This window comes from Coptis chinensis, chromosome 7 (genome assembly GCF_015680905.1).
Source record: "Coptis chinensis isolate HL-2020 chromosome 7, ASM1568090v1, whole genome shotgun sequence".
Lineage (NCBI taxonomy): Eukaryota > Viridiplantae > Streptophyta > Magnoliopsida > Ranunculales > Ranunculaceae > Coptis > Coptis chinensis.
In genome coordinates, this window is record NC_141462.1 from 69,246,486 (window position 1) to 69,259,960 (window position 13,475).

General features: G+C 35.1%; 2 protein-coding genes across 3 annotated transcripts; both read left to right on the forward strand.

The window, feature by feature from the left end:
* The first annotated feature begins 1,883 nt into the window (after positions 1-1,883).
* Positions 1,884-5,517, forward strand: LOC147488590 (cytochrome P450 714C2-like). Of its 2 annotated transcripts, none has more exons than XM_086573429.1 (5): positions 1,884-2,213; positions 3,365-3,591; positions 3,664-3,939; positions 4,295-4,642; positions 5,043-5,517. In XM_086573429.1, exons 1-5 carry the CDS (start codon positions 1,931-1,933, stop codon positions 5,466-5,468), a joined length of 1,560 nt encoding a protein of 519 aa, XP_086429555.1. In that variant the 5' UTR covers positions 1,884-1,930; the 3' UTR covers positions 5,469-5,517. The 2 variants fall into 2 exon arrangements, with proteins under 2 accessions (XP_086429555.1, XP_086429554.1); XM_086573428.1 differs by having other exon boundaries at positions 3,664-3,911; positions 4,318-4,642.
* A 2,258-nt stretch (positions 5,518-7,775) lies between these two features.
* Positions 7,776-8,123, forward strand: LOC147488591 (uncharacterized). The gene has a single exon (XM_086574426.1). The coding sequence runs from the start codon at positions 7,776-7,778 to the stop codon at positions 8,121-8,123; it is 348 nt and encodes a 115-aa protein (XP_086430552.1).
* Positions 8,124-13,475: the final 5,352 nt, after the last annotated feature.

Sequence of the window (13,475 nt, forward strand, 5' to 3'; positions counted from 1 at the left end):
TGAATTGGTGTTATGTCTGGTTAGGAGTTCCTGGGTAGCTATTTAGCATTAACGGCCCCAAGTGTTTCTTCGAAAGTAGACTGTGTTTAGAGTTCCGGTTCTTTTGGTCTGCCAGTGTTTCTTACTGCTGTTGATGTGTGCAATGCTATCAGGCAAGTTTACGTATATAGAGGATTTAATTTTTTGCTCTTTTTTTGGCGTGGTAAAGTTCTGGTTAAAATTTTGCTGGAAAAATTCAGAAGATGTGTAGTAAGGGAAATTTCGAACCAACAGATGAATGGTTAGAATGGCATGTGTCCCAAATTCACTTCAAATTGGTGCCTTACAATGCGCCGTTTGGTAATCAACTTAGAATACTTTATCATTTATGTCATGATGGAGGGATTAGAACTCTCTTTTTCTACCAGTGTACTCCATGAACCTAAGGTTAGTAGGTTAATATGGTAAATGTGAATTTCATTTTGTGCCTGCTAAAGGTCTCTAGTGTATAAGATCTTAATTAAAGTTTCTGGTTGTTAGAAAGACATACCTTTGAAAGAAGTTTCTCATTAATTCTGAAACGTGGGTTAATTAGAGTCTACCTTCCCACTTAAAACATTATAATCTAGAAAAGATTTATTTACTGTCAATGTTACTGTCAACGTTGTCTGCCTGAAATTGTAGAAAAAAATGTATCATTTGTTGAATGACCTCAATGAGTTGTTCCTTAAGTCTGTAAATAATTACATGATGCCTTTCAATGAGATCAAAGAATCCTTTCTCTGGTTGGATTTGTACTTTTGTCTGCCTTGAATATAATGACTAAAGAGTGTGATTAAGGGTTATGAATTTTTAATTCGTTTTTCTATGGTTGGCCATAAAAATTAGTTGTTTATTCACTTAAAAATTTTAATTGGCCAATTAATAAACTTACCAGTTTATTTTAAATTGAAAACAGAGTGCATGAAAAAAACTGAAAGGAAAAATAATCTGGATACTACCACTTTATTTTAAATGGAAAAACAGTATTGGCAGTATTTTACATTGAAGTAATCCCCTACTGAAAGGAAAAATAATCTGGATACTACCAAAATTAGTTGACCACAGAGGAGAGACCCTAATTTCTCCATCTAGTTAGGAAAAATCCTAATTGGCTTATCTAGTAGGGGGTAATACTAGTTAACCCTTCTACATTTCTACCTACATCAGTATCACCCTCTCTCCTTATCAGAAAAAGTTAAAAAGAGAAAAATAAATCATGGTCTGAGCTTTGGATGATGCCTTTCTCCATTTTTTTCCAGTTCTACACTTATATTATACCACAGCTAAACGGATCATGGTTTATTTTGCTGATGCTTCGTCATACCACAGCAATTAGTTGCCTGCTTAGTGTGGGGACTCCTCACGTCCATTTTCGCAAACTGAGAACTTCCTTGTTCATTTTCCAAGTTTGGTTTAATACAAATTGAGAACATATATGATTGAAAGATACAAAATTAGCCTTCAAATCCTACTGAACGTTTACTATGCGCTGACTGTGTCTGTAAAACTGTAGTACCAAATCATGGATAACAAATATATTAAGAAATAAAGAGAGAGTTGATCAACTGATAAAGTTATTGTCCTAAGATCCGCTATTACAGCTTTACAACTCGTTATTATATTGCGTGCTTCAAAGTCAGATCTTGAGTATTATTGGCAATACTAAGCAGAAAATCCATCAGATAGTTACGTTCACTGTACACATAATCTTAAAGCAAAGCATGGTGACGCGTTGGTGGGGATGGTTATGACTTGTGAGGCAAATATCTAGATAAACATGCATAATAAAATTCGAAAACTTAACACATGGGACAGATGTTAGTGTTACTCTAACTTTTTTATATATATTTGAGGTTGAACATAAAAACAAGATTTGTATAGAGAAGGAGAGTGAGAGAGACGGTCAAATATGGGGGTTCTAGCTTTCGAGATCTTCTTCTCAATAGCTTTGTTTGTCTTTTTGAGCTTATTTATTCATGTCTATAAGGTAGTAGTATGGCAGCCTAAAGTGCTTCGATCAGAACTTGAAAAACAAGGTATTAGAGGTCCTCCACCTTCTTTCCTATATGGGAATATTCAGGACATGAAGAGAATCCAATCTACGGTGAGTAAAGCTTGGAGTGAAAAACGCGTGCCGCATGAGTATATTTGGAGGATTTTCCCTTATTTTGAGCTGTGGAAGAAAGAGTACGGTATGTCATAATTCAATTCAAATTGGTTGCTTCTGTTGATTTTCTACAATGACAAACACAGTAAGAATCTATTTGTTATGCATTTAGGAACAAAGCATTATAATATTGTAATGTTAGCTCCAATATACACTACATGTGGTTTTAGTACCAAAAATCCCTCTCCCTTGATTGGCAAGTTGCTTATCATGTGGTTAGAATTGGCTTGAAAAGTGAGAAGGGGGGAATTGCTCTCTGCTTGTTTGCTATATTGCATAGTTTTATCTATATTGTCTTTTTTGCAAGCAACTGGAAATGGAATGATTCAACGGTCTACGAAATATGATTGAATTCAGCTAAGCCTTTGCTGTAATTTCAAAACGGCTATCCTTGTCATCTTTCTTCATGGGCGTTGATAGAAGCACGTAACGTAGTTCCACAGTTCAAATATTAACCATGAAAAGTTTATTTACAAACAAAATAAACAAGCACAGCCATATGCCCATATGTACTTACCAGTTAGGAATCAGAGCAGTAGCCTCACTGAGAGTCAGATAAGTTTTGGTACTGCTGAAATCAAATTTACGATTAGATTTTCTTTCCAATATAGGCCGACACAGACACATCACGCATGGACCACAAGTTTGCTACGCGTACCACATATATATGTTTTTTCCTATTTGACTCCAACTTGAATACTGATAATTCCTGAAAATTGATCGGTTTGAGCTTGAGCGTGCAAAAAGAATAGTTATTCGAGTTAGCCAAGATCCGATTATCCAATCGTTTTTATCTATGATGATTTGACTTTTTGATGAATTAACATCTATAATAAAAACATTGTTATGTGAAGTTTTTATTGGTTTTTCGTGTGTGTGTGTGTGCAAAAATTGTCTTACTATTTCTTCGTTTGTTCCAAGGTGTCATTTTTGCATGAGGACAATGACTAGGATTAAGGATTTGATGTTTGGATTTGTCAAGCATGTATTAGTGGTGCAAGAACTGATAAAGACAACCAAACCAAATGCATTAACGAATCTGAATGATTCTTTGATGGGATTATTGGGGGCGTGTCACTGTGTCACACTATAAGACAAAATTTCCATAAATGCAAAAAAAAAAACGAATGCAAGGAACAAAAAGTAAAATAAAGTACTGATGGAATGACATTGCAGGTTCAATTTTCGTGTACTCGACAGGCAACATACAAAATGTGTGCGTGCTTGATCCTGTCATGGTGAAGGAAATTAGTCTTTACACATCTTTGGACTTGGGGAAACCAGCATTTCTTCAGAAAGAACGTTGGCCTCTGTTTGGTCGGGGTATTTTGACATCCAATGGAACAATATGGGCTCATCAGAGGAAAATTATTGCTCCACAGTTGTACATGAACAGAGTTAAGGTAACATTTCCAGTGTAGTTTGGATATCCACTAGCGTCTACGGGCATTGTGATGTAAAAACTATGTTCACAGGGCATGGTAAATTTGATGGTGAACTCGACGATCTCACTAATTGAAGTATGGGAGAGTAGGCTTGAAAGTGAGGAGGGAATTGGAGAAATAAAGGTTGATGAGGATTTGAGAAAATTTTCTGCGGATGTTATATCGAAAGCTTGTTTTGGAAGTAGTTATTCGAAAGGAAAACAGATATTTCAAAAGCTTAGAGGTCTTCAGAAAGGCATGTCTAAGCAAGGTATACTTTTAGGAGTTCCTGGCTTGAGGTATTCCTTTTTACACTCTCATTTATCAGTGATCAGTTAACTCCTAAAAAAAAATCATATGTTGCAGTATTGTATAGGTCAATCTTTAAGAAAAGTGATACAAGATTCCAATCCCATGTTTCTAGTTCAATAATTTGGACTCCTGAACTATTTAAGGCCGTTTACAGTTTACCAAATATTTCATTTTGCGGGCTTTGGGTAATATGTCAATGGTTTTTATAGGCTTGGTTTGAAGTACAACCTATGCCCAACCCAACTATAAGTGGTTCGCAACTTCGCAGTCATCCCCATAGCCAAAATTAACCAGCTAAATGGACAAAAATTGTCGCATGGTGCTTATTTGCTTAACTTCTTACTTTTATTTGAAATTAATTGGATATTAGATATGTCCCTCCAAGAATAACAGAGAGATGTGGAAGCTAAAGAAAGAGGTTGGCTCACTGATTCTGAAGGCAGTGAAGGAACGTAAAGAAGCTGAATCTGAGAATGACTTATTACAAATGATACTAGAAGGTGCCAATGAAGTAAGGCCACATTCAATTGATAGTTTCATAGTAGACAATTGCAAGAACATATACTTTGCTGGTCATGAAACTACAGCTACCACTGCTTCATGGATCTTGATGTTGTTAGCTTCACATCTAGAATGGCAGAATCGTGTTCGTGATGAGGTTATAGAAGTATGTGGGGGATCCCTTCCTGATTTTGATATGCTTCGGAAGATGAGAACGGTATAATTTAATTGTTTATTTATTTTTAAACACTTGAGAAAGTGTATGTGAAATGGTTTGATAATCACACGACATGCACACTCATCGACATTTTTATGCTCACGTAACCACCACCACCACACAGGCCCACACAAACACCCCAATAATAAAGAAAAATGACCGGGGTGGGGTGGTGGGTGGTGATGGGGATGTAAAATAGATAAACCAAACCACATATCTCAATGGATTGAATATGTCATTTAGTTGTTTGACATAATAAACAAGTTGAGCATTTTTGCATATATATGAAATTATGAAGCATATAAGTACGAAACGATGTAGGGGCCAGGGGGCGATTATCTTGTTCAACGATCAACAGAAAAATGAGCTAATAATTCAAAACCTGAAATATCCAATGCAGTTGACAATGGTGATTCAAGAAGCTTTACGCCTTTATCCACCTGCTCCATTAGTGACGAGATCTGCCTTACGAAGTACAAAATTGGGTGAGCTGAACATTCCAAAAGGTGTCAATCTTTGGATCCCAATCATAATCTTACATCAAGACCCTGAAATATGGGGACCTGAAGCAAACAAATTCAATCCTCATAGATTTTCTCATGGTATTGGAAAAGCATGCAAGTTTCCTCAGGTGTACTTGCCATTTGGTACTGCGCCCAGGACTTGTGTAGGACAAAATTTTGCTATGGTGGAGTTGAAGATTCTTGTATCTGTTATTTTGTCAAAATTCTCATTCACCCTTTCTTCTACGTATAAGCATTCCCCTGCATTTCATTTAGTTATAGAACCAAATCATGGAGTATATCTACTCATGAAGAAATTGTAAATATATTTTAGTTTGTAAATAGCAAAATCACATGGTAGAATTCGCATTATTTGCAGGGTGTTAATGGGTATCAGTTTAACCGGAACCATAAAAAATCATGGTTACAATTCCTACTTTTAAGAACCATTTAAAAATAGATATTAAAAAAAACGGACCATATAGAACCGGAATTAAATGGGTTTAAAAAAAAAAAACAGATCAGAATCGGAACTGAATGGTCATTGAACTTTTAACATAAAAAAATATTAGAATAAAATATATAAAAATTCTAAACGTTCATTTATATATTACTAAATTATATTTATTAGTGTAATATGTAGTTTTCATGGTATTTGGTATTGTAAATAATATAAAAATATAGCTTACAATATTAAATATATGGTTTTATTTAACTTATTATTGAATGACATAATTACTTATATATATTTAAAAAATGACTCGTTCGTCCACTATTTTTGTGTTTTTAGTACATATATTTTTTATAAGACCAATAAAAAAATGTGTGTAAATAGTGAATATCTTTAGAACTGAAATGAAGAACCGGAATCGGAAATACCCGCTAAGAAACAATGGTTATAGGGAAGATTCCACATTCCACAATTATAAAAACCAGATCCCAGAACCGCAAAATTAAATGGTTCTTGGTTCTTACAACACTAAGAATCAGAGTGTTGACACCCTTGATTTGCACATTCTATTTTGCATTCTACCTACGATATGCAATTAATTACCGATTTAATATAATAAGATATATTTATTTGACACTAACAAAATGTATAATCTATCTAATAAGATATGGTTTTTTTTCCCACTAAAGGACAAAATAACACAAAAAGGATGGCCCAGATCTATTTGAGCAAGATCAAACGGTTGCTGAGTGCGGATCAATTATTTTGTGCAAACGTGGGTTTGAACCCAAAAAACATTAGTTTCGATTTTTTTTTTACCAAAAAACATCTTCTCACCTCATCGTTGGTGGTGACTATTATCCTGAACCCACTGAAGATGCTAAGCTTTTTCTTGGGAATTTACCTTATGATTTAGATTCTGAGAGGCTAGCTATGCTTTTCGAGAAGGCCGGGATTGTTCATAGTGTTGAGGTATGATTTTTTTTTTCTTATAGTGTTTTTTGGAATGTGGGTAGTTGTAATTTTTGTTTGTTTGTTTGGTTTGTAGGCTATTTACAATAGAGATACTGATTAGAGTCGTGGGTTCAGGTTTGTTACCATGACTACTGTTGATGAAGCTGAAAAAGCTATTGATATGTTCAATCGCTATGTAAGTTTCTTTTTTCTTTGAAATGTGTTTATTATTTGGTTTTGTTGCAAAAGTTTGCTACTTTTTGTTTATTTGCTTTGAGCAGGTGATTCTTTGGGCAATAGTTATTTACCTATTGCATCAATTCCATCAAATGTTTAAAAAAGATTCAAGTATAGCAACTTATTATTCTAAAGAAAAGCAGGACTTTGTGTATCACTTTTTAATATTTATCACAACTATAAGATAGAGTACGTCCTTATACATTAGAAGTTGGAAGACAAATTTTTTGTTTAATTCATATGCTTAGGGCCGAAGTTGTTGAGATTTGTTACCAGATTTGATGCCCTTAACAGGAGAAAGGGTTTTGGATTTTTCCGAGTTCATTTCTTGAAGATACCTTAAATGTCGTCGGAGTAAAAGATGTTTTATACCATTTCTCTCGTTGGGGTTTTATACCATTTCTCTCGCTGGTGTTAACAAAGTAATAGTGGTGGCGGCAGGAACAAATGATGAGATTCAACAATATATCAATGCAAGGTACATTGGACTAACAGAAGCTGCATGACATCTATTTTAAAATCCAATGCATAAAGAGTTTCCAAGTGTCCAACGATTGGTGCTTCATTTGGAAGGTATGCATAGAGTTATTTTCAATAGCAAATAACCCATGGATGCAATTCTTGCCCGAGCCAGAGACCAAACTTCAACACTGACATTTTTCTTTAAGCGTTGTGCTGAAGATCCAGATGCACGCGCATATACCTATCAAGAATTTTCACGACACTATGGTTTCCACAAAGACTCTCAAGAGTGGACTCCTAGGACTCAGGGACCTTCCATTGGTAGGATGTATTTTGCAAGCCCCAATGTCGGGGAACGGTTTTATCTACGCTTGCTACTTATTGTTGTAAAAGGGTTTACCTTCTTTGCATATCTTTATAAAGTCGGTGATACCGTGTACAACACATACAAAGAAGCATGTATTGCCTATGGGCTGTTGGAAGCTGATGATGAGTGGATACACAATGCTTCTAAGAGGCGGTGATAATGAAAACTGGATATCAACTGCGGAGGTTGTTTTGTGTAATTCTTTTAGAGTGTCATCCGTTACGACCAGATCTACTTTGGAGCAAATTTGCATCGAGTATATGTGATGATCTTGGACACTGGCTTCGAACAAAGCACGGCATCCCAGATCCAACTGATGAGCAAATAACAGATTACGGCTTATATCTGGTGGAACAAATCCTTTTAGAATCTGGGAAGACATTGCAAAATTTCCTGCCAAAGCCAAAGCCAAAAGAGGATTGGAGCAAAATTGTTGGCAATAGGTTTATTTGGGAGCAACGCCAACTTCAGCATGAAGGCATAGGAGAAGAGGCTGCATGCAGTTGATGTGAGTCGTCTTAATGACGAACAACTTCATGCTTACACTGCTGTGACTGATTTAGTATTTGGTGACAAGGGCAAACTTTTCTTTTTGAATGGAGCAGCTGGTATAGGGAAAACTTTTTTGTATAATACAATTGCAAAGGCCTGCCGCAGCATGGGTCTTATTGTCATCATGGTGGCATCATCGGGAATTGCATCTTTGTTATTGTCTGGTGGACGCACTGCTCATTCCACATTTAAGATTCCAATTGATGTGATGGATACCACTTTTTGCGGCTTCGCTAAACATTCCGACCTTGCTGACCTATTTAAAGAAACAAAACTAATTGTTTGGGACGAGGTGCCCATGCAACATAGATACTGTATTGAGGCTGTGGATAGAACATTTCACGATATTTACGGAAACAAGAAGATATTTGGTGGTATCACTACAGTTCTTGGTGGTGATTTTCGACAAACACTACCTGTTATACCGTTACGCCAGAGAAAGCAATTTGTTGGTGCATCACTACGGCGCTCTTTCCTTTGGAGTTATTTAGAAGTTTTGCACTTGGTACAAAACATGCAGCTTGAAATGGCGGAGTCCGAGAATGTTGAATTCGCCGATTTTTTGTTAGAGGTGTGCTATTAACGCCTTCTAATTATAATATTTTTTCTCCATTAGTTCCATATATAAACGAACTATTTTAGAAACTAATGAATTCATTTTTTGCTTTGATTCATTTAGATTGGTACGCAAGTGTACCAATATTCAAGAACTCATCTTCTCTGTCTATCCCCAATTGGGTGTTATGGACACACCGTCTCCAACTTTCTTAACTGATCGTATTATTCTTGTTGTCCGTAATGATGATGTGAGTGCAATTAACGAGGTTGCACTGAATTTGTTCCCGGGTGAAGCGCTCGAGTATTTGGCTGCAGATAAAATTATCGAAGATGATATTGATAATCCAAGTGGGGCTCACTATCCCACCAAGTTTCTGAACTCCCTCGACCCTTCTAGCTTACCACCTTTCAATCTCAAGTTAAAACCTGGATGTCCTATAATGTTGCTCAGGAACATAGCACCTAAAGATGGCTTTTGCAATGGGACTCGACTTATGGTGCTTTAATGTGCGAGTAGAGTCCTTCAAGCCAAAATTTTGACTAGAGAGAAAACTGGAAATCCAGTACTCATCCCAAGAATATCTCTGGCTCCCTCAAATTCGGAGTTGCCTTACAAACTATCAAGGCGACAATTCCCTGTTCGACTAGCTTATGCCATGACAATTAATAAGTCACAAGGCCAGTCAGTGAAATATGTTGGCATTGATTTGAGGACACCAGTTTTCAATCATGGAAAACTTTATGTGGCCATGTCCAGGTGTACTTCAAAAAGAATATCCGTTTTTCTTCCACCTAATACAAGAAATTGTACTATAAATGTCGTATACCCAGAAGTTCTTCTCTAAGGATATCAATACCAACGAGAAAATGCGAGTGAGAAATTAAAGAATGCTACTTTTATTGGTTTAGAAATTAAAGAATATGTTGTATCCATATATATGCTATGTAAGTTTTTTTTTTTTTTTTTTTTTTTTTTTTTTTTTTTAGCATGGATAAATAGATATTATTTCATTTTGAGAACCATCTCTTTTGTAAACAATATGCTAAATGTATCAAGTCTAAAAAAATCATGTGTATGTGGTTTGCTTGCATCTACCAAGTTAAATTGCCAGAATTTTTCAGCGATATGATTGCAGTCATTGCTCCATGGCGCATTTATCCATATGGTAGTAGAATGGTGTGAACAATATGCATAGAGGGGAGAATGAGAGAAATGAGGAATTCGATCAGTGTGCGTGGAGTATTTATTTTATTTTATTTTTCCCTTTCATTACTAGAATTAGCCCCAGGTAAAAAATTATGCAAAGTCTTCTTTAATGTTTAATGAGTTGTCTTTTAGGTTTAGAAGTAATTTGTGTTATGTATAAATATGAAGTTATATATTTTGGTATGGTTGATCTATGAGAATTGTATTGTTTGATTTTCAAGTTATGATAGGATTTATGTTTTTGAAATGTTGAAAATACAAAGGAGACTCTGTTGGATTTTTTTATTTTTAAAAAAAAAAATGATGATGCTCTTAATTAAAGACTCTTTCCCCTTATTTTCCTCATTCTCATTCTGATATGTATTGAATTAATGAATTTGTAATGGTATGTGTAATGAGTTGGTTTGTGAGAAATGAAATGACATAGAATTGTAATAATTAAGCTCACTTGAGTATGTGTATGAAATGATTATGAAGTATAAAATTGTTGAAAATAGTTATATCATCGATCCAATGCTACCATATAAATGGTCTCTTGGGGTGCTGTTCAAAAGCAATGTGTCTGGAATGCCGACTGGCACGGGCAATCACTAGTAGACTAATAGTATAAGATATCAAACTTTTTTAAATAGTTATATGAGATGCAACAAACAATATTGTTGATCACATCCAACAAACTCAATCTTAGAGTATCACGGAGAATTCAAACACAATAAAAATGTTAAAGATTTAAAGAAAATGGGAAAAAGAATATATATTAAAGAACCATCCCTATAATTAGTACTTAAGAAGAGAAAATAAGAAAATTTTCAGCATACATATGTTGATTACGTTATTTGATTATTATTGAGGCCGGTTTAAGAGTTATTTTTTTTTTGTGAGAGACCGATCTTTTTAATGTATAAAGGAAGGAGGACATCGGTCATCTTGGCTGATTAATCAGTTATTGGGCAATAAATCTCGTCCTCCTTACTTAGTGCAGTTAATGCTCATCGAACTAGCTCCTTATCCAACTATAGGCATAATGTAGAATTATATAAAGAGTAGAGTAGATTCGATCGTGGCGCTTTTCGCCCCTAGTAATTGTTTATTGCTAAATTTTTGGGGATGAAAATACACTCGCGAGGCATCTTTTCCTTTAAAATTTGCCGGGGATAATTATGAGGGAAACCTTAGAATCCTGGACTCAGCTCGTTACTTATATTATCCTTAACTTCAGATTTATCTATGGTAGTGATTGGAGCTTCAACTATATATAAATATGTATGTAAGTCTAGCTTAGACGTCTAGTTATAACTTATAACGAAGCGAGAGAGAAGGCAGAGACTAGCTTAATTAGTGAAAGAAAGAAATGAAGTTTTTAGCTCTAGAGATCGTCTCAATAAGTTTGATTGGGGTTTGTACCATACTTATTTATGTTTATAAGCTTTCTAGTAATGAAGCCTAGAGGGATAAGATTACAGCTTCAAAAACAAGGAATTAGAGGCCTCCCTCCTTCTTTTATACATGGGAATATTCAGGAAATGAAGACAATCCAATCCACGGTGGGTGAAGCTTTTATCGGACAACACGTGTCACACGATTATAGTTCAAGGATCTTTCCATATTTTGATGTGTGGAAGAAAGAATACGGTACGTTATCGTTGAATCAATTTTGTTAATCATAAAGAATGCCTTGTGTTTTAGATTATCTACTTAATTTCTTCTATCATGTTGTTTTAGATCTTTTTAGTTTTTCTTTCAGATTTAGTTTTTAGATTTTAGTTTCAGGTTTTATTTTTAATAAATATTTTGCAGATATATAATCAAATTACATGACCAGAGGTGACAAGCGCGCTACAAGTTAGCTTTCTAATAGCAAACCCTGCCCTCCTAAAAACAAACTCATTAGAGAGCCAGCAACCATCACGTAGCTTGTGCTACATCTCCAGATCTTTTTGGTTAATCTACTTCGATATGATCAACTTAAAAAATAAGTACCAGTTCTTGCATGGAACTTTTTTATATGAACAGTTACACAAGGAATTGAGAGCAATAGAAAACTTCTTCCTGAAAACTCTTAAAGGGGAAGATTTTCTGTATATGCCTACTATTTCAGTATTTCATGACACGTTACATCCAAAAGCTGATTTTTCATGGGGAATAGTTTCGTTATAAACCACCCTTAAATACATCAATTAATTAATCATTTAATACTAGCTCATCATTTATTTATGGACGATGACTTTTCTTAAGTACTTGAATTAAGAGTAAGGAGTAAGGAGGGTTTAGTAACGTCACTGTTTGGTTCATTCAAAATTCACAGGTCCTAACTACTCCTAAAAGTCTAAAGTCCTAATAAATATATATAATTTAGCACGCTCTTTATCCAAACTGTATTTTTTTCTTCTTTTATCATACCCGGCTACCTGTTATCATAATTCATAACCCATAAGTTGGTTGTCAGTAACTAGAGAGGAGTAAATTTTGGCCTAGTGATCGAGGTATGTATATGTATGTACACGCGCACTCTCCTTAGGATAAAGTCAACTAAACCAAGTGGCCGTTTGTTTAATTCATCAACATAATAATCACCGTTTGTAATGAGTAATTGCAGGACCCATATTCATGTATTCGACTGGCAACATACAACATTTGTGTGTAATTGATCCTGTCACGGCCAAGGAAATTTGTCTCAACACATCACTGGACTTCGGGAAACCTACATTTGTCCACAAGGCAAGTGAGCCTTTGTTAGGTAAAAGCATCTTGACAGCCAATGGAAGAAAATGGGCGCATCAAAGGAAAATCATTGCTCCACAGCTTTACATGGACAAAATCAAGGTAGATATCCCTATTAAGGGTCCGAGTCCGACAAATTTTCAATTTGGTAAAAACGACGATTCAGTCAATTTGATTAGAATTTCTTGAGGTGTGTTGAATCAAATGATTTTTTTTTTTTCACATTCTATATCAATCAAAAGTTTTAACTGCTAGCTCTATCTTTTATCAATTTTTTGTGTACACAGGGTATGGTGAACCTGATGGTGGATTCGATCACCTCACTTGTTAGGACATGGGAAAGTAGAATTGAAAGTGGGGGAAATTGGAGAAGTAAAAATCGATGAGGACTTGAGATGCTTTAATTTTCTGCAGATGTAATTTCAAAGGCTTGTTTCGGTAGTAGTTATTCAAAAGGAAAAGAAATATTTCAAAAGCTCAAGGTTCTTCAAAACATCATATCTAAGCAAGGTTTACGTGTGGGAGTTCCTGGCTTGAGGTACTTGTTTACTCTTCATGGTGTGTTGATATTCTTAACAACATTGTTATTACTAGCCTAATAGCCTATGCATGATCATATATTGTACGGTCTTCCACATATGCGCGTGTATTCCCCGCGCTTGTTAAAAAGAAACTTCTAAGTTAAATCAAATAGAATTTTGAGATTACTGAAAAACATTAAGTTTTCTCATTACTGAAATCAATATTGATTTACACTTATATAGTCATTAGCTGACGTCAGTTAGTTAGTTACAGAGAATATTCTAAGCTGTGTAACTTTG

Bases quoted from the DNA above. Each gene is read 5' to 3' on its own strand.
- LOC147488591 (XM_086574426.1), top strand. From the start codon at position 7,776: ATGAAAACTGGATATCAACTGCGGAGGTTGTTTTGTGTAATTCTTTTA.
- LOC147488590 (XM_086573429.1), top strand. From the start codon at position 1,931: ATGGGGGTTCTAGCTTTCGAGATCTTCTTCTCAATAGCTTTGTTTGTC. The intron at 3,592-3,663 runs GTAACATTTCCA...CTATGTTCACAG, and splicing joins TGTACATGAACAGAGTTAAG to GGCATGGTAAATTTGATGGT. The intron at 4,643-5,042 runs GTATAATTTAAT...TATCCAATGCAG, and splicing joins TGCTTCGGAAGATGAGAACG to TTGACAATGGTGATTCAAGA.